General features: G+C 34.9%; 1 protein-coding gene across 1 annotated transcript in view; it reads right to left on the bottom strand.

Moving 5' to 3' along the window:
• Window positions 1-19818, bottom strand: part of HMCN1 (hemicentin 1) — a 470019-nt gene that overhangs the window by 207140 nt on the left and 243061 nt on the right. The window contains 10 exon segments of the mRNA XM_030936855.1: window positions 797-923; window positions 2881-3028; window positions 3194-3324; window positions 4366-4560; window positions 7074-7169; window positions 9512-9784; window positions 11259-11386; window positions 14466-14634; window positions 15250-15409; window positions 17088-17200. Coding sequence (XP_030792715.1) covers window positions 797-923; window positions 2881-3028; window positions 3194-3324; window positions 4366-4560; window positions 7074-7169; window positions 9512-9784; window positions 11259-11386; window positions 14466-14634; window positions 15250-15409; window positions 17088-17200 — 1540 coding nt within the window.

Here is a 19818-nt window from a genome sequence, read left to right as displayed (position 1 = left end):
TAATTTCAAACCTTTACTTTTTTGCCTATATGACCTGTAAATAACAAAATTTTATTATTCATCAAATTATTGATGGTATCTTTTAATATGTTTATTGCCTTAGTATATTTTAATTGTCTGTTCATATCCTCCATATATTTTCTCTGTTGCTGTTTGTATTTATTAGTGATTTATAAAAAGCTTGAATACAATCTTTTATTTTAAATACCAAAAATCTTGACTATTTTCTACTTAGGCCTTAGATATCTGCTCCCAGAAACTGTAAAACATAAACTGTAACCACCATTTGAGAAATAAATTCTCATAACCAATATAGACCACTGCAGCCACTTCTATGTAGGCACACCTCAGCAGCCCTTGAGATCTGGAGTTGGAGAAACATCTGTAGTTCCTTTTGGCCCATACACAGAACTAGTTTAGTATTCATCTCACTGTCATAAAAACATTTTCCTTTTTAATAAGTAAATTCCAAGTAAAGAGAAAATCATCTCACATTTGGATCTTGTATTTTTCACTGTTAGCCTTTAGACAGAGGATATTTAGTGTATATTAAATTTGAGTTTCTCTATGTTTCTAAAATGAATTCCCAACATTTATAGGGAGCTTTGGATCCATAAGAATGAAAAATATTACAAGACTTTTAGACTAGTTTTTGAACAATATTGTTTTTCCTGTATGCTCATTTAATAATATTCTATGTAATAAAATAATTAAGAGGGAGAAAATCCACATGCATTTTTATACATCTTTTTCCTATCAACTGAACCCTTGCAACACATATAGAAAAGGTACTCACTTGCCATCTTTGAACCAATGAATATCAGGAAAGGGAGTGCCTTTGACCTGGCATTCAAGGGCAACATCATGGTTGAGGATAACTGAGACTTCATTTGGGAAGTTGGTACCTATTATGGTGGGTGGAACTTGAACAAAGACAGTGTATTATGAAACTCTGTTACTTAGCATGGGGTTAGAAAGCAGTCAATGATTTCTACAGTATTTCAACAAGATCTTAATGTCAAACATAAAATACTTTTTCATATCATTTCTGTGTACCCAAATGATAAATTTAAACATAGAAACATATTTATAAAATATTTGCTAGCAAGACAATTACCTGCAAGAATTATGATAGTATAGGATTCATTTTTGGGTGTATTAAACTCATATGCAAAAGTAGTTTAGAATGTAAGTGGATCAGTGATGCTTATATAATGTAATTTGCTACTGCGATACATTTTGGATAATGAATGACAATTAACATCACTCTTACAATGTTCAAATTCTACATATACTGTTGTGCTACTTGAAATATATTACCTTTGTCTTTTAAACAACTAAGATGGTAAATTTGGTCTGCAATATAACATGAAAAATAATGTGCTAGTTTTTATTCTTGGGATTATCAAGCTTATTAAAGAGCTTCTGGATACTTCTCTGTCTAATCATCCCCCTTCACTCCATGTTAAAGTGTTTGGTCTTCATCCTCAGAAAAATGACCAGCCACTAAAGGATTTCAGTAAGGGAGGAGTGGGGTGTAATCACATTTGTGTTTTAAGACCACATGCTCCTAAGTAAAGAATGAATTACAGTAGCAAAAAGTGGATTCAGGTGAGCCCTTAGCCTATTACATTAATTCAGCACTTGAATGATGATAGACTTTCACAGAAGGATGAAAAGACGTAGATCACCAAAGAATTAGGAAGTAGACATAACAGGAAATACATAGATTTGGAATGTTGGGGAGAAGGTAGTAGTGAGAACCTGGAGGTTCTGGAATAAGCAAGTGAGTGGATGGAGGTATCAGTCCCTAGAATGGGGATCTTGAAGGCAACCGGAACTGGCTTTCACTGGGACCCTTTTGTTTGATATAAAACTAAGATATTCAAGTCACAATACTATGGAGAAAATAAGCTATCTATCCCTAGGCTCAGGGAAGAAGTCTGAACTGGAGATAAACATTTGTGAGTCATCAGCACACAGATGGAATTAAGTCAAGGGAGCAGATGAGTACCAGGAGAAATAATGTCAATAAGACTCATGATAACAATGATTTCTTAATTTGTTTTTATAACTTATACTTAAATATAATAATGGTGATTTTGTGGAAAGAAAAATTTCAGGCTTTGAGAAGCCTAATGGGAGGAATTATTTTTATGTTATAGCAGTTTATGAATATAATTTTTATGCAGTATTATTCTTCCACCTCACTTCTATTCAAGACTTACAAATTATGTGCCCATTGTAAGGAGCAAAATACTGAAAATGGAGAAAGTCATTTTTTCACAAAGTGAACTTTAAATGGCAAATATAATTTCACAAACTAAAATTATAAAATTTTAATTTATGATTACCATTAAAATGTCTCACATCCTAATTTATTAGAGCTGCTACCTACTTAATTAGAATCAGGACTGACTTAGTTACAAGAGTTAATTAGAATGCAGGGGAAAGGGGATTTACTACCTTCTCCTGTTCAGGTACAGCCTAGCAGCTTCAGGATGTACACAGCATGAATGTGATATATTCTGCATCACCCTGTTGTAGCCACTTCCCAAAGAATGTCCTGTCTACTTAACTGGAGAAATTGACAAGAGTAATAATTTCTTATTTTACACAATATAGCAGTACCACTTTTGAGTATTTGATACTATTGTATATATGATTCAAAGACAACTCTGTATTATAAATAATGAAACCCTTCAAAATTTCTATATCATATGGTTCTGGTTAACAAATAACAAGGACAAAAATAATAGAATGAAACTATATTTTTTTCTGTCAATTTATCTTTTTCTCTTTACTTTTTCATATAGTCAGCTCTATTTTAGGTAAGAAATGCCTCTGAATTGTAGTTTTTTAAAAGGATGTATTTCTTACCAAGCACATCAATGTTAAAGTACTTCTGAGAAGTGCCTGCAATATTAATTGCTTTGCAGGAGTATCTTCCTGCATCCTCTGGAGTGGCTTTGAAGAACTTCAGTATCTTCCCATTGTTCACAATCTGAACAGTGCTGCTTTCAGTCACCTTTAAGGGCCAAAATGGTCAGTGTTATTTCCAATCCTAATAAAAATGCATAATTAAAAAATGAAGTAGAATATTTATTTTATTAGTAGTAAAAAATGAACATCTGAACAACTTGCTTCAGATGCAGAGGCAAGGAATTACACATATTTGGATGACTCTATTTACCTGGACATTATCTTTATACCACATAATGATGGGAGCTGGAGTGCCTTCCACTTCACAAAAGAGATTGGTCAGCTGATTTAACAACACTGACACATTTGTAACTTGTTCTTTATCTTTAATTACTGGAGGAACTGCAAAAAGAGAGGAGTCACAGCTAGGTATTTTTATAATAAATATTATTTATAGAGTTTCTTTATAAGGGCCTTTATAAGGGCCTTTATACAGCAAATTCTCAAATATTTGATGGCTAGAAAAGCTAGACATATTTAAGCATATGTTTTGTTACAAAATTAAAAAGTTTTGACCAATGTATTCATAATAACAACCCTTATTGGGTTTTTACTTTATTATTTCAAGGTTTTAAATTTAGGATGAAATTTGGGATAAGCTTAAGGGAGAATCTACTTTTATTCCACATATTACTCAAAATATAAGCTTACGGGGTCTTAATTAAGTCACATGAGACTCACTACTTTGTTGATGAGGGTGAATATTGCCCAGTGTCTAAAGAAACCAATATTCATAAAATTTTAAAATATATATACACTTTCACTTATGCAAAATGGCATATATACAGTATTTTCATTAAAGGTTTATAAAAACAACGGTTAATAATCTACATGCTCATCATTAGTAGAGGAAGGTCAAATAAATGTGTATGTACAATGAGATGCTATAGAGTTAGGAACATTAAATAAAATCCAAGATAGATTGTTTAAAGAGACAGAGAAGGTGAAAAATGTGAATATAATGTTCTATTATATGTGTACATTTTATAAATAAAAAGAGGATAAAACATTGTATTTGTATATTCATAAAATATCTCTGACACACACACACACACACACACACACACACACACACACACACACACACAGATAACTTTCCTTTATCCCAAATAGAGGATAAGTAGATGGCTCAGCTCAGAGTCAGGATACTTTTTACTATGTATATTTTTCTACCATTTGAATTTTGAATGATGTAAAGTCACAATAAAAAATTACATGAAAGTTTAAATCCAATAATAAATTCAATCAGACCACCAGATTTCTGTTCAGTAATACTGCTATTCACATTAATATTAAATGATACTACACTGAGAGAATAATTTAGACATTTAAGAACTGGAGGCTGGCAAACATAGTCAGTTACATGACTTTAGCAATATTCACCATGGACTTTGAGGTTATATTTTCTTTCTGTAGTTCCAGCTTCATTGACTGCCACACAGATGTACTCCCCATTGTCATAGGGTGTAACAGAAGCAATAACCAGCAACGTGCCATCTTCCAAGACAGAAATGCCAGGCTCTCTGCCTGTCAATTCTCTACCATTGTGTAACCATTTGATGGTTGGTTTAGGGGTACCTAAATAAGAAATTAGAGTCTTGTGATATTTTGCCACAAATCAGAAATTATTAAATATCAAATATATCAAAGAGAAATAAAGTTTTTCTTATGACAATAATTTCAAGATATTTTTCCTGGTATGGAAATATGAAGAGATTATGTTAGTTAATGCCTCTAAATCCCAGTGGGTCTTAAGAGACTTATGGTAAAGTTTGAACAAAGTTGTTTTTATGTAAACATTCAGATGATAGTTAAGTAAAGTATTTTCCTAGTGAATTCACAGTGATTTATTGGTGGGGCAGGAACTATATTAATCCTATGGACTGGATGTGGGGAGAGTTTTAGGCTGAAATAAAGACAGAGCAAAAATAAGACACTGTCACAGAAATACAACATGAAGATTGCCAACCAAATAGGGTGTATATATGATGTGGAGACATGATGTTTTATAATTCCCTTTTTTAAAAAGGCCTGATATTGTAGAGACGAGGAAACTCTACTGTTCATGCATCTTTTGGAGATCTCATTCTGTTAAACAAAGGATAATAGCTCAATTCTTGAAATGATAGTTGAGAAAGTAGTGAGACAAATAGCTTTCCTGGATTCATTTATGACTAACAGAATGAATGGAAATGATGTACTCTTGGAGAAAAATAATGATACAACAATCTTTGAGTGCATAATAGAATCAAAAGGAATATTGGAAATAAGTAAACATTAAATCTATACTAACGATGTATTTATTTAGCAAACGTTTTGCCAGGTATTATTCTAAGCATTTAAAAAAATTATTTAATCTCTATAAGAAGAAGAAAACACATTAAATAAAAATTACATGACTACAGAAGACATTGTTAATAATCCTGTATTAAATGATAGTAAAATATTAAAGGATGACTATATAACTCAGGATATATATAAAAGAATAGCAGAAATACATAGAATATGTCATTGAAGCTACACTTAAATTGAGTTAAAGGCTTAAACAGTGACTATGAAAATTATATTTATGGAAAAAAATTAAAGATTGGCCTATTTAATTGTGCTTATAGTATAATGTCGACTGATGAGAACAAAAAGGTTAAACTGACGGACTCCAGTTGCCTGTCCATGTTGTCAAGAAAAAAGGAGGCTGTAATCATTTCCTTACATCCCAGTCATTCCTTTATGAACTTTAATCAGACTACTTAATTAATATTTGTTGAGTTAATAAAAATGTAAATAAACAAACAAAAGAAAGAAGTTGCATTATCTTTAATTTTTAAATGATAGCCATGAGCAAGATGAAACTCAAAGTAAAAGATAATGAAAAAGATGTCTAGTAACTTTAAATGAATTCAAGCATTATATTCCAGGTAACAAGGAGGAAGTAAGGAAGAGATGTTTTTCTAGGTGGAAAAGGGAAGTCAAAACAAGAATTAGCTTGGGAGACAGGAATCCAGAGGGGAACAAGAAGCAACAGGGCCACCAGCGGGTCCAGTGGGATTGAGCAGTCATGGTACTTCCCTGAACTTAAACCCCTTCTAAAGAAGGCCTCCTCTCCAGCCTCTCCCTAATTCTCAGTGACTCTTGGAATAGTTATTATTAATTCTTTAGGTATCTGGAAAGCTTGCTAAAGATATTTTTCTTTTAATATTGGTAGAAAATAAAGTAATCATTGGTGACAGCGACTGCTGAGATTGAAAAGCTTGCCACAGAAACAGAGACAGCCATGAAGACCTTCAGTTGCTGCTGCCCAGGAACAACTGCTGAAAGGCACATGTGGGGGCACAAATGGTACTAACCATCTGGAGGCCCTCAGGAGGTTACAGAAAGACTACTGCTTGGACTTTGCCAGAACTGCTACAAACCTGCTTTGAATCACTGTTGATGAATACACGCTTGAGAGAGGATGTTCTTAATTACCTACTTGGCAGAATTAGGGTAAAAGCGACAGTCCTTTTCATATTCCCCTGAGAAGAAATAGTATCAATCTCCTGGCAGAAAACATGGTAGGAGAAAAAGCCCAGAAATTCAAGGAAAAGAAGGGCTTGAATAAGCTTCCAAGTGACAATTTACAATCTGGTCCTAGAATTGCCAGTTGAGAGGAGATCTAGGAAAAGAGGTTTTTAGAAGTGTCTAGAACAAACAAAGGAATAGTCCTAATTATACCTCTGCCAGGTTGAGATAAATCTGGAATATTTTGAATAGCTCCAACTATCACACTGTAAAGAGAAAACCTGCCAAAAAAAAAAAAAAATGAATGAAATAAGAAGTAGCAGGAAGGATCTGAACTACCTGGAAAACATGTGAGACTAGGCAAGTCTGAAAGAATGGAAAGTCTTGTACATTGAAAGAAATAAAATACCTGAAAGGAAAAAAAGTACTTATTCAAAGAGTTGTTATCCAAAAGATGGGTTAGTTTCTATTATGCTCAAATGTTGTACCAAGGATTGATGTGGAATTTTATAAGGATGGCAATTTGGGTTCAATATAGCATTCTGAAACAATATAACATTATGCCAATGTCTATATCTTTGAGTATTACATACCTTTTGCAGGACATGGAAATGCAATGCGTTGATTGGCCACTCTTTCTTGGAATGGAGTGTTATATGGAGGTTCTAGATCTTCCACTGTGGGTGGTTCTATTAGGAAAATAAATGCATTACCACAGGCTTTATTTGAGCAATTTCAAACTCTCCTATGGCACAATTAACTACCTGCACTGATGAGCTGCTATCTCTGCTGATTCTTCTTTTAAATATGATTCCTATTTCCAGCTGCCAAACATTTCTACCTAGATGTGACACAGTGCCTTAAACTGAAAATTCTCCGAACAAAATTCATTATTTTATGCTTCCTGCAATCCTGTTCTGTTTCCCTTATTCCCTCAATGAAGGCATTATGGTCCACCCAGTCATTTTTCTTTCTCCCTTAAGTTTGGCCTCCATATCCAATCATATAGTACCATATATGTTCACATATCTGTGTCTTCCTCTCTATGTTTAAGACCATTGCTTATTTCCAACCCTTATTTTCTCTTACCAGACTATTCCAACAAACTTCTTATGGGGATCCTTTCCTCAAACATGTTCCCCTTTAGATTGATATTCTGCACAGTCCCCAGAATACTCTCTCTGAAATACAGATCTCATCACTGACTTATCTAATTCAAATTATTACTTGTACTCATCTTGTCTATAAGATAAAGTTTCAGACCTGTTCTTTCCGAAGTGCCCCCTGTCAGTGCATTTCATGTCTCTGAAAAGCTTCATCATCCATTCATTGCATGAAGAAATTTGGGAGTTATTCTTGAGAACTCTATCTCCTTCACTCTCATATCCAATCCATCACCATGTCCTGAGTATTTCCTTTCCTGATTATTTTTTAGCCCATTCCCTTCTTTTCCCCATTCTAACTACCGCCATCTTTTACCTGGGCTACTACACTAGTCTATACCAGTTTCCCTTATCTTCTCTAGCTGAATGATTCCCTCCCAAATGAGTGATTTTAAAACTGGAAATCAGCCACATCACTTTCCCAACTATGACTTCTTAAAGTCTTTATATTGCATTTAGAATAAAGTCTAACTTCATTAGTCTGGTTTCCTAGGTCTTGGATAACCTGACCCATGACCACATCTCCAGCTTCATCACATATTACTCAGCCCTCAGTCTGGAATGCAGCTAGCTGGCCTTCATTGACGATGACTGATTCCAGTGTCCCCAAAATATTACATGCCCTTCTCTTCATATTCTATGTCCTTTTCCTGGAAAGTTCTCTCCACATTCTCTTGAAAGGCCTGCCCCTCACTTCTACCTACCCTTCAAATCCCAACTGACATGTCCCTACCCCAAGGGAAGCCTTTTGTGATTTGTCTTTTTGTTAAAAGCTCATATAGAGTCTTCCACCATTTCATGAGGGCACTAACCAATGTTTAATTATGTAATCATGAGATTATTTCATGAATTATTATCTTTCCCATTCAACTATAAACATGAATACCCAATAAAGTTTGTGGAATGAACAGGAAAACTTCTCCATTAGTGTCCTAGCCAACCATCCAACAAACCTGGCAATGGGTCAGGTACCTTAGCACTGTACTAATACTTAGAACAGTATTAGTACTAATTAATACTAATACTCAGTACAGCACTAAGAACTATCTAATACTGTGCTAAGTACCATACCTGCTTATCTTTTCTTCTTGTCTTTGTACTAGTATTCCCTCTGACAAGAATGTTCTTCCCCCTGATTTCTATATGGCCGGTTCTTTCCAGTCCAGAGGATCTCACTCTAAAGATCACCTCCTCAGAGAAGTCCTGTTTGATAGTTGAATCTAAAGTAGGCAACTCTTAGGACCATTGCCTTATTTTAATTTCCTCCAAAGCACCTTTTACAATCTGTATTTCTTGTTTATATGTTTGTCTGTTTTCCGTCTACTCACACTAGAACAGCTCATGAAAGCAGGGGTTTTGCCTTTGTTACTACTTTCTCATCACCATCTAGAATATGACAGATGCCTGGCAAGAGCTCAATCAATATTTGTTGCTTGAATACATAAACACTGATCTTTAAATCTTCAAAGCAAATACAGTATTAATAGAGAAGTAGTGGATCTAGATTTCCTAGGGCTCTATTTTGAGTGCACCCCAGCACTGTGAGGTGGCAACCTACTCCAATTCACTCTTCCCACAATGTCTTCCAAACCAGAAATAGTGGGTCGGGCATCATCTAGGATTGTTTCTGTTATCTACATGATCCATGGCAACTTTGTTTCAAAAGTAAACATACAAAAATTGATGCAGGTTTAGAAATGGTATGTTTCATTTCTTTTGGGAATGGTTCTCCTTTCAAAGAATCACAAAAGTTATATAGAGCTCTTTCTGAAGTGATTTAAGATTATCCAAGATAATCTATTTAGCTCTAGGGCTTTTCCCTCACTCCCCACCCCACAATACATATATTTTCCTGTGTCAAAAATCACCTTGGACATGTAGCGTTATCTCTGTTTCATCAGTGCCTGCTATGTTAGTAGCAACACATGTATATATGCCAGCATCTGAGGGCATGGCTTGGTCGATGCTTAAAGTTCCGTCTGGATTGCTAACATGCTGCACTCCATCAATCAGCATGGTGCTTCCACCTTTGGACCAGGTGATTACAGGAAGAGGGGTCCCTTGAGCATTACATGGAATATCCACTCTTTGACCAACTTGGACTTTGAGATGTTTAGGTCCACGCTGTATCTTTGGAGGAACTAGAAATAATAATTGGGTATTAATAATCCAACTTTTACAAATTCCTTCCTTTACTCACTTTAAATGAGAGCTCCTTATCAACAGGCAGCATGGAAAAGTGAAACAATTTCAAGATTTGGACCTAGGCTCGGACCATTCACTAGCTAGGTGATCTAGGACAAGTCAGTAAACTTCCTGAGGCCTGTTTCCTTGATAATCCAGGGAAAATAGCCTGTAATCCCAGTACATTGCAAGGATTACAGGAAATAACAAATAAAAAACTCTTAGTTCCAAACTTGAGGAACAGCAAGCATTTTAAAATGTTAGGCATCTTTTAATTTGTAAATAATTTTAGGTTAAAAACTCTCTTAAAAGGCAATCCAGGTAATTTCTATAAGGGACAAAAAGCATTTCTCTCCATGTATTCAGTTTCTGTTCTCTTTGTAGAAGGATCAGACAATAAGAAAAGTTTCTCATGAAAGCCTTTGCTAATTTCAGATAAGAAAACCACAAAGAGTCTCTATCTCTTCCTTTTATCAACTTTCTTTAGAAATTTAAATGCAGTAGTTTATCAAAATACCAGAAAAGGATTCCTGATTTCCACATACTTGCATCGTGCACTGTAGAATCAAGTTGAGCCACAAGGATACAATTATAATTAATGTAACATACATTCTTTAACTTAATATTTAATGAACACTTTCTAAAGGTTGTCACTAACAACAACCTTATATATAAAATGATGATAGTATCATCATCATTTTATGAAAGAGAAAACTAAAGATAAGAAAGGTTAGTGAATATGCCTGATGCCCTAGAGCTAGTAAATGACAGGACTCTTATATGACTTCACACCCCATAATCAATGCAGACACAATTGTCCTGATCATCTGAGAGTGAAATCAAATCAATAGTATCTGAGCTAATTTCTTCTGATATTTGAATATCTTTCATCTAAACAATGCCTGGTGTAGAGTATGCACTCAGTGTGTTGAATGAATGAAGAACTGGATGGACTGTGTGGGTTGGAGGAATAAAGCAAACTAACTAGGGAGGTGTAGTCAAAGAGTCCTAGAAAACAGAATTTTTTCAGTTGCTGAGATCTTTAAATATTGAAAATGATCATTTAAATACTATTACATTATTATTTAAAAATTTGTATTAGCTTCTATAAAATGTTACCAGCTTAAACATATTTTCTTTCTACCGTATATCAACAATAATAGCAATAAGTGACTGCTGACCTTTAGAAAAATCGAGATCCAAAAATTTAATATAGTTTATTTGATAAAGGAAGAAACAAAAGATTGTTTATAAATAGCAGAAAAACTTTTCAGAGTAAATGAAAGAAAATCACAAGTCTCAGATTTTAAAGAATTTTTTCTTTAATTACTCCATATACAATTTGGAAATTAGCTATCAAATAAACTAGGATTATGGGTTTTCTTGTGGCCAGTCCACAGGGTTGTCATATGCTCTCATTTCAAAACTCACCATGGACATTTAATTTGACAGCTTGAGTCACGTTCCCAGCAATATTTGTGGCAACACAAAGATACATCCCACTATCTGAAATGCGGGTTTCAGTGATCTTCATTGAACCAGAAGGGAGGAACGTGTGTCTAAAAGAAAGAAACCATATAGTAGGCCATGGAACAGGTGAATTTAAATATCCCCTATGCAGCTACACTTCAGTATGAAATTACTACTCTGCAAGTCGTTTTTTAAATCATTTTCCCATCTGCAATGTCTATCTATACACCTTAAAAGCCAGTACTTTTCATAATTATCTTGTGTATGATGTTCCTGCAAACAGAAAAAAAGATTTATTTTACTTTTAAAACTTAATGGTCTGAAATTGCCAAATAATTGTACATCTTTCTGCTCTATAAAGCAAATGTGTATTTGAGTTAACTTTGAATTTAATTTGAGCAATTTGTTATTATTTCCTACATTGTTAAAGTAAAGGAAAAAGAAGATATATATGTTCTCAAAAATAGTTGAATATATTCCTCCTATTGAGTAACAATGCAGCTGGGTGGGCCAGACCTACATACAAAAATGTTATTGCATTGTGTTAAAATAGTTTTAAAGGTAGTGGAGGCTAGGTACACCTACCTAATACCAAGATTTCTTACACAGCTAAGTCAAATGAATAGTGCTATTGGCCCAGAGACATGCAAATGAATAAACAGTTAAGGACAGAGTCCTCCAGAAAGACCTCAGCATATTTGAGAACTCAACATGTAATATGTAACAGCAGAAGTTATATCGCAAAAAGTAAGGAAAGTATTGACTATTCAAAGTGATGTTGTGCAACTGAGTTTCCAAATGGAAAAATAAAGATATAAAATGAGAGCACTACGTGACATTACTTACAAAATTTAAAATTCAGATAGATTGAACTCCAAAATGTGAAAAACAAAACTTAAAATATTAGAATTAAACATTGAAGGTTAAGTTTATAATCTGCTTCATGTTAAGACACAAAAAGTACACATCTGAAAAAGAACAGATTAATACATTGTGCTCCTTAAAAACTGAAACCTTCTGTACAACAAAAGACACCACACATAAACTTGACGCCACAGCAATAGACTGAGAGAAGATATTTTCAACACATATAAAAGACAAAAGATTATTATCAAAAATAAAGACCAAATTTCTACATTCAGTAAGAGAAAGACAAGTCACCAGAAAACTGTGCAACAGATTTACAGGTTATTCATCAATACCACAAATGGCCAACGAACACATAAAAATGTTCTCAGTTCACTTGAAGTCAATCACATGAAAATTAAAACAATCACAAGATACCATTTTACATCCATCAACTGGCAAAAATTCCTAAGTCAGTCAATACCATGCGCTAATTAGAACATGGACACAAGCACACCCATATTCTGCTGGTGGATGGATAATCAATACTGTCCCTTTGGAAAGCAATTTAGCAATGCCTATGAAGCTGGAAGCAGGAGTTTGCTTTGATCAGGAATTGTAGCTCTGTATATAGGTCCTAAAGAAAGTCATGCGTAAGTATACAAAGAGAAATACACAAAGCTATTCGCTGAAAAGCCTTGTTTTAAAAACAAAAAAAAAAAAAAATAGAAAGAAAGAATAGGCCGGGCGCGGTGGCTCAAGCCTGTAATCCCAGCACTTTGGGAGGCCGAGACGGGCGGATCACGAGGTCAGGAGATCGAGACCATCCTGGCTAACATGGTGAAACCCCGTCTCTACTAAAAATACAAAAACTAGCCGGGCGAGGTGGCAGGCGCCTGTAGTCCCAGCTACTCGGGAGGCTGAGGCAGGAGAATGGCGTAAACCCGGGAGGCGGAGCTTGCAGTGAGCTGAGATCTGGCCACTGCACTCCAGACCGGCGACAGAGCGAGACTCCGCCTCAAAAAAAAAAAAAAAAAAAAGAAAGAAAGAAAGAAAGAAACAATAAACAAACTAGAATGTCCATAAATAAAAGAACGAAAAAAATAAAATGTAGAATATGCATGTAGGAGTTAAAATGAATAAATGGAATCCCTATGTATAATAGTAGACAAATGTTGACTTAATAAAGCAAGTAACAAAATAATAATATACTATTTGTTACAATGGCAAATTGAAAACAGACACACAAAACAAAATTGAAAACACAGAAAACAGTAATCTACATCGTTTAAGGATGTATGTGTAGAATGCATACCAAGTTTGTGGCAGTGTTTGCCCCTGGGAAGAGGAAGAAGAAATTGTGACTGTGGAAGGGAACAATAAAACTTTCTGATCTGTATTACTATAATTTTTTTACTCAAAAACATTCAAAGCAAATTTTTTTCAAACAAATAGTAAAATTATATAAAGTCCTTCTTAATTGTTTTCCTTCACTAGCAGTAGGCAAATGACACTAGCATGAATTTATGTCTTCATAATTATATATCAATGATTCTAATAGAAAGTTAATTATAGTCTAGTGACTAATTCTTATTTCACCAGTAACTTTTGCCTTGATGTTGGCTTAAAATAGTAACCAAGAACTAGAGACAATGAGTGTGAAATGTACATTATCTTACATAATCCTCTCAGGTAAGTATCATCCCCATTTTATAAATAGGAAATATGAGGTTCAGAGAGACCCCTTAAAAATTTTCAAAGGTTTTAGGCAAACTTTAAGTGGAAGAGATAAATATAAACTCATAGCTGGTTGGCAACGAAGGTTGTGCTTTCAAAGCTCCAGCATTCTTCTTGTTATGTCACTTAGCCTATCAAATACAGTACATCGTCTCAATGTGTTCATATTTGTATAAGGGTTTAAGCAAGAAGACTTACAAAATCATCCAATGAAAGTCAAATCCTAGACATTAGAGTGTGCCTATTGTATTTTATTGCTCTTATGGGATCAATGGAATTCTATGTGTACTTACACATTGGGCTAACAGGAATCTTGTACAATTCTGCTCCATTTTAATAACTACCTTATAAAATGCACCAGGGGAAAATTATGGCAAAGCTGAATGTTAGCATTTCTGACATTAAAGATGTCAGAAGCATGATTCAGATGTTATAAATACTTCTTGTAGACTCAGATGTACATGTGCATTATCTCAATTTTAAAAGTGATTTTTCGAGATGTTAGATAACCTGAATAGGCATGGCCATCTGTCCCAAGAGGTTGATTATGTTTTCATGTGTTGCAATTCATCCCAGATCTCCTACCTTGGAGAGAACGGTGAGATGAGCTGGGTTTCTTTGGCCCAAGTAATTATGGGTGGAGGTAAGCTCTTCACTTCACATGGAAGTGTTACCTCTTCCCCTGCAAGGACGGAGATCTCAACAGGCTTATCCTGGGACAGTCCTCGTTGATCTCCAAACACTCTGGGCCTTACTAAAATAAACACATGTTTTGGAAGGGAAATAGTATATTGAAAACAAAGCACAGTTTAATTTACATTAAAATGTGGACTACTAATGTTCTTAAGTAATTTATAAAAAGATGCTGTTCAGGACATAAGCTAAAACTTTCCATTAATACATTTATTGTGAGAACTAAAAGAAAAATGATGAAAAAATTTCTCTAGTCAGTAATTACTTTTAGAACACAATGAAGAGATCGGCTTCAATGCCCTCTCAGAGTCTACCATCTGTAAAAGTAAACCCTCAAGGCAGACTCCTACCCAAGACATAGCTGAGGTTTGGCTTTGCTAGGAGTGTTAACTAACTGGTGTTACTGAAGAGGGTTGAGTGCAATAAGCATACTTCTTGGGAAAATACCATAAAAATTTTCCGAAAGACTATACAATTGCATTCCTTAAAATCAGAATCTAAGTAGAAGTGATTTTGGTTGGCAGTAAAAAATGCATTTCTGTAAAAAAATATATAAACTTGGGGGAGCAATTCACTTTAGGGGTACATGCATCTGGTAGCAGTACTGGGGAAAGAACTGTGAGTTTTGGCACAGATAGACAATGTCAATAAAAACCATTCCTCTACCAGCTCTCACCATAGACTGTCAGTTGCACTTTCCTTTTGGCATAGCCGGCTGCGTTGGTGGCGGTGCAGACATATTCCCCACTCTCCTCTCCCCCAGGTGACACCACATACAGACTGCCATCAGCCCCTGCTGAAAATTTAGCACTGCTGGTTGAAATCAGCTCTCCTTTCTGCAAAACACAGCAAAAAGCAAAGGGGTTCTTTTTTTTTTTTTTTTTTTTTTTTCTTTTAAGATCATAAAAGACTGACAATGTCTGGAAGAGGAATAGAGAGAAAAAAACATCTCCAACGGGGGAATAGAGTAAATTTTAAAATGCTAACTTGAAAAAAGTTATTTATAAGAAACATTAGACAAATAAATACTAAAAGTGGTATTTCTCCATATCAAATCATGTCATCTTCATTCCAGAGCTACTTAAGAAGGCAGAGAATAACAGTAATGGTAAGGATGGTACAGTGAATGCTTATGCTATGCCAGGCCCTGTTTTGAGCACTTTACCTGAATTAACCATTTTAACACTCACAACAGTCTTATGAATAGCAACTACCACAACACTCATTTTACAGTTTCGAGTATCAAAGCATGGGAGAGGGGAATAGAGGAATTTGCCCAAGATCACAAAGCCCCTCAGTGGTAGAGCTGGGGTTGAAACCCAGCAGCCAGGCTCTAGGGACCACGTTCTTAACCTCTGTGCTTAACCACAGCACAGAGGTCAAGATGGAAATATTTCACTTTTGCATTTTCCTTAAAATGCATTAAACTTCTACTCAGTGCTGGCTACTGTGCAGTTCAGGGATTAGCTTTACCGCTGTGACTTTTCTGTCCAGAATAAAATTAAAAAAGTTAACCTTTTAATTTATTTACAAATGTCAACACCAACTTATCCATATTCCAGAGATTTTTAGATAGATAAAACTAGATGGTATGGCAAAACACTAGTAGTGCTAATTATACAAATGCCATACTTCATTAGCATGTCATTACTTTATATTTGCTGGATTCAAATACATTTACAGAAAATGTGCCATCTTTGTGGCTGTTCAAGGATGAAAGGACTTCTTCAGGAAATCGGGTTTTCTTCACTGCAAGAATACAAGTAAAAGCTGAACAACATAACAGGGATATAAAGGGGAATAAATTAGTTTGTGTATGTGTCTTACAATTTTTAGTCACCCATAGAAATTGTGACTACACCATAGAACTTTATAAATAAGAAAATCCATGCGGTAATATCATTTAGAAGGAACCTTAAAAGGTCTTTAGTGAAATCACTTACTTGAGACTTGAATGGTATCAGCAACATTACAGTGAACATGTCCATAGCACAGACTGTGTGCCCAGAACATTTCTAAGCACTTTACGTCTTATAGTAGATCCTTTTTACCCCGTGCCACATCCCTAAGCCCTCTTCCCTCTTAATTTCAGCGCAGCTCTAGTGGACAGCTCCACATGATCCACCAGGGTCATCCTTCTTGCACTTAAGTTTTTTCTTTTGTTTGTTTCTTTTCTTTTTTTTTTTTTTTTTTTTTTTTTTGGACCAGGGCTTTATCCAAAGCCCTAAAAGGCCACAGCCAAGAAGTGCAGCAATGTAAGCTTCTCTGGGGAATGGAGGGAATATGTCATGTAAATGCTCCACTTCCTGTCCATCCAAGAGAGCCTTTTGAGGTGCATCTATATGGTTTCTTGGAGGGTTCCCAGCACGTCTGTACAGCCACAGAGGAAACCCTTTATTAACTTATCTTCTTTCCAAGCCTCCCTCCCCCAGCCTCCTGCTCAAGACCTGGGATAACCTGCAGGTAAACTTCACACTCTGTTCTTCAGGAAATATGACTAGATGTATTATTTACCTTGGACCAGATGACAGATGGTTTTGGAATTCCACTTGCTTTGCATGGTAAAGTTACTGGAATGCCTTCAATTGTACTGAGTATCTGCTGCCCATGCTGAATGGTTGGCAGAACTGAAAAGGTAAGTAGGATTTGGAATCTGAGCACCTGCTCTTCCATTTAACATCATTATTTAAAGTTGAACATTTTCAATATAACATTAATGTTTGTAAAAATGAGCAATTATTTAACATTTTCTGATAAAAATGTAGGATAATCTCTGTAAAGGAGTGTGCTAAACAAAGACAATAAAGTAGTTATGATCTGAAAAATGAAATGAAAACTTAAAATCAAGTAGTAAGTGATGTCTAATAAGCTGACTTTCCTAACAAAAATAAGAGAGGACTGAAGAAAATTCATTTTGTTTTGCTGGAAACCCAAGACAGAATTGCACTCTAAGAGCTACACATTTAATGTGAATCTCCAATCACTGTCCTTTATTCATTAAGCTGCAATAAGCTGACATAAGCGTACATTCAGAGAAATGGGCTGTTTAGCAACTGCATATTAAATATCTATCTATACTCAGGAATCACTTAGTGAGCTACTACATTTAACCTAGATAAAAAGATTTGTTTTGTTAAGAAGAATTCAATGGTAAAACTCAAATCTTAAGAGTATATTTTTTATTGTATGTATGTATTTATGTATGTATGTATTTTTTTGAGACAGGGTCTTGCTGTGTTACCCAGGCTGGTCTTGAACTCCTGGGCTTACGTGATCCTCCTGCCATGGCCTCCCAAAGTGCTGGGATTACAGGCATAAGCCACCATGCCCAGTCAAGTATTTTATATTTAAAAGACTAAAAGGACTCTAACTCGATATTTTTCAGTAAGGAGAATAACATATCTTTGACTTTAGAAAGCAACTGAAGAATTAACATGAGTAGAAGCAAAAGGAAAAGGAAAGTGAATCCCTCCATTCTGTGTAAATCATAATCAGAATCAACTCTCACAAACAGAAATTATCAATACTCAATGTTCTCAAAATGGTGATTTTGATTAAAGAAGCTTGCATATATGAAAGTTCCTAACATAGTGAAAAGACAATAAAAGCCCAATCTATAACAGGCATTTCCTTTCCATCCTCTGGAAAGATGAGACTGGAACTGCTCCCAGGAGCTCAATCACTCATCATTTCTCTTCCTTAAAATCAGATTTTTCAAGGATTATCATAACTACTCTGGAGAAGTTTTTTAGAACTAGAGACACCAGAAACCTCAGTGTTTCTGAGGTTAGATTAGATATGCTACATACTCATATTTTCCTACGGCTGGGTTTACTCTTTAGATAGTTTCTTCTTAAAGAATTGGCAGCAAATCCCCAGCCCTAAACAACAATGCCAGGCTACTCTCTAAAGCAAGAAATTTAGTTTTCAGACTAATCATGGAATATTCATCTTTCAACTATGCTGTCAATTTGTGGCAACATGGAATAAGCCATTTTGATACAAACATATTGAGTTTCACAGCAATAAAGAAAAGTGGCAAATTTAGGCAACAGTTTTGAAATCTGATGACATTTGGGTGTGGAAGAGAAGTTTCTTTTCAGATTGTCAATCTATATAAACCAATGTGACAACTAAACTGTTTTGTCAATTTAATTTACATTTATACTTGTATTCATTCATTATTTTAAGAACTGGATTGAGAACCTTTAATGAGTATTCTTAAAAATGGAGACACAGAATGATGAAGGAACAGCCCTGCTAATTAACATAAATATACAGAGGTATAGAGAGCTGCTAGGTTGCATCACATCCATCTGCTAAATGGCTGCTAGATTTAGTTAAAGGCAAATGGTTGCACTAATTTTTTAACTCTATTGACTAAATTAGTTACTCATTTTGGACTAAAATGGACCAATGAATGCTGTGAAATGATCTCTTAATTTTTAATATTAAAACTGCTTGTATCACAATATACCATATCATTGGTTTGTCAGCATCCTCGCCCCTCTGATAAGAAAGACATCAGAATTAATTCTGTCATTTTTTCAAGTGAAATTCAGCCTCAGAATCCTACTCAACACAATATTCTAGGCAGTCACTAGAAGCCAGAGAGGGAGAACATGAGGGCATTCCTACACTAGATTCTCAAACCAGTTTATAAGCACTCTTCAGGAAATCTATGGTCTGGTCTTCTTGAAAAATAGTTACACAACCATATCCAATCTGTCAGTATGCATTTATTCCTCTAGGTTATAACTAATTTAGTGTTGCTTTAGTATTTCTTCAAAATAATATTTCTTCAAGAATATCTAAGGTGATGTTGGTGGATACTTAACGTAAAACTGAGAAAGGTGGAAGAGGCTGTTTAAGAGAAGCAAGCAAAACAGAAGAAAATGGTCTGCATTCAGTGATATTGTCACAGACCAAACAGAATTGGAAAACTACTGGACTCTCCAATTCACACTCTAAATAAAGAATAAATCAACTACTAAAAATAAGTATTTTGTACTACTTTCTTCCCTCAGATATTCAGCTCTGTACACAAAGCTATTTTTAATGCAATGGTTTTTTTGTTTTTGTTTTTTTAAAAAAAGTAGTGTTGCAGAGTCTTTAAAGCAAGTATACAAAAAAGTTATGATAATTTCTTAAACTATGAAGCTGTCAATTACTGAGATGTAAAAAGCTGGTTACTGTTAGTCACGAATGGAAAAAGATTGCTTCTGGATTTTCTTATTTGTGACCT

The sequence above is a fragment of the Rhinopithecus roxellana genome, chromosome 8 (genome assembly GCF_007565055.1).
Source record: "Rhinopithecus roxellana isolate Shanxi Qingling chromosome 8, ASM756505v1, whole genome shotgun sequence".
Lineage (NCBI taxonomy): Eukaryota > Metazoa > Chordata > Mammalia > Primates > Cercopithecidae > Rhinopithecus > Rhinopithecus roxellana.
This window is presented reverse-complemented; position numbering and strand designations above follow the sequence as displayed.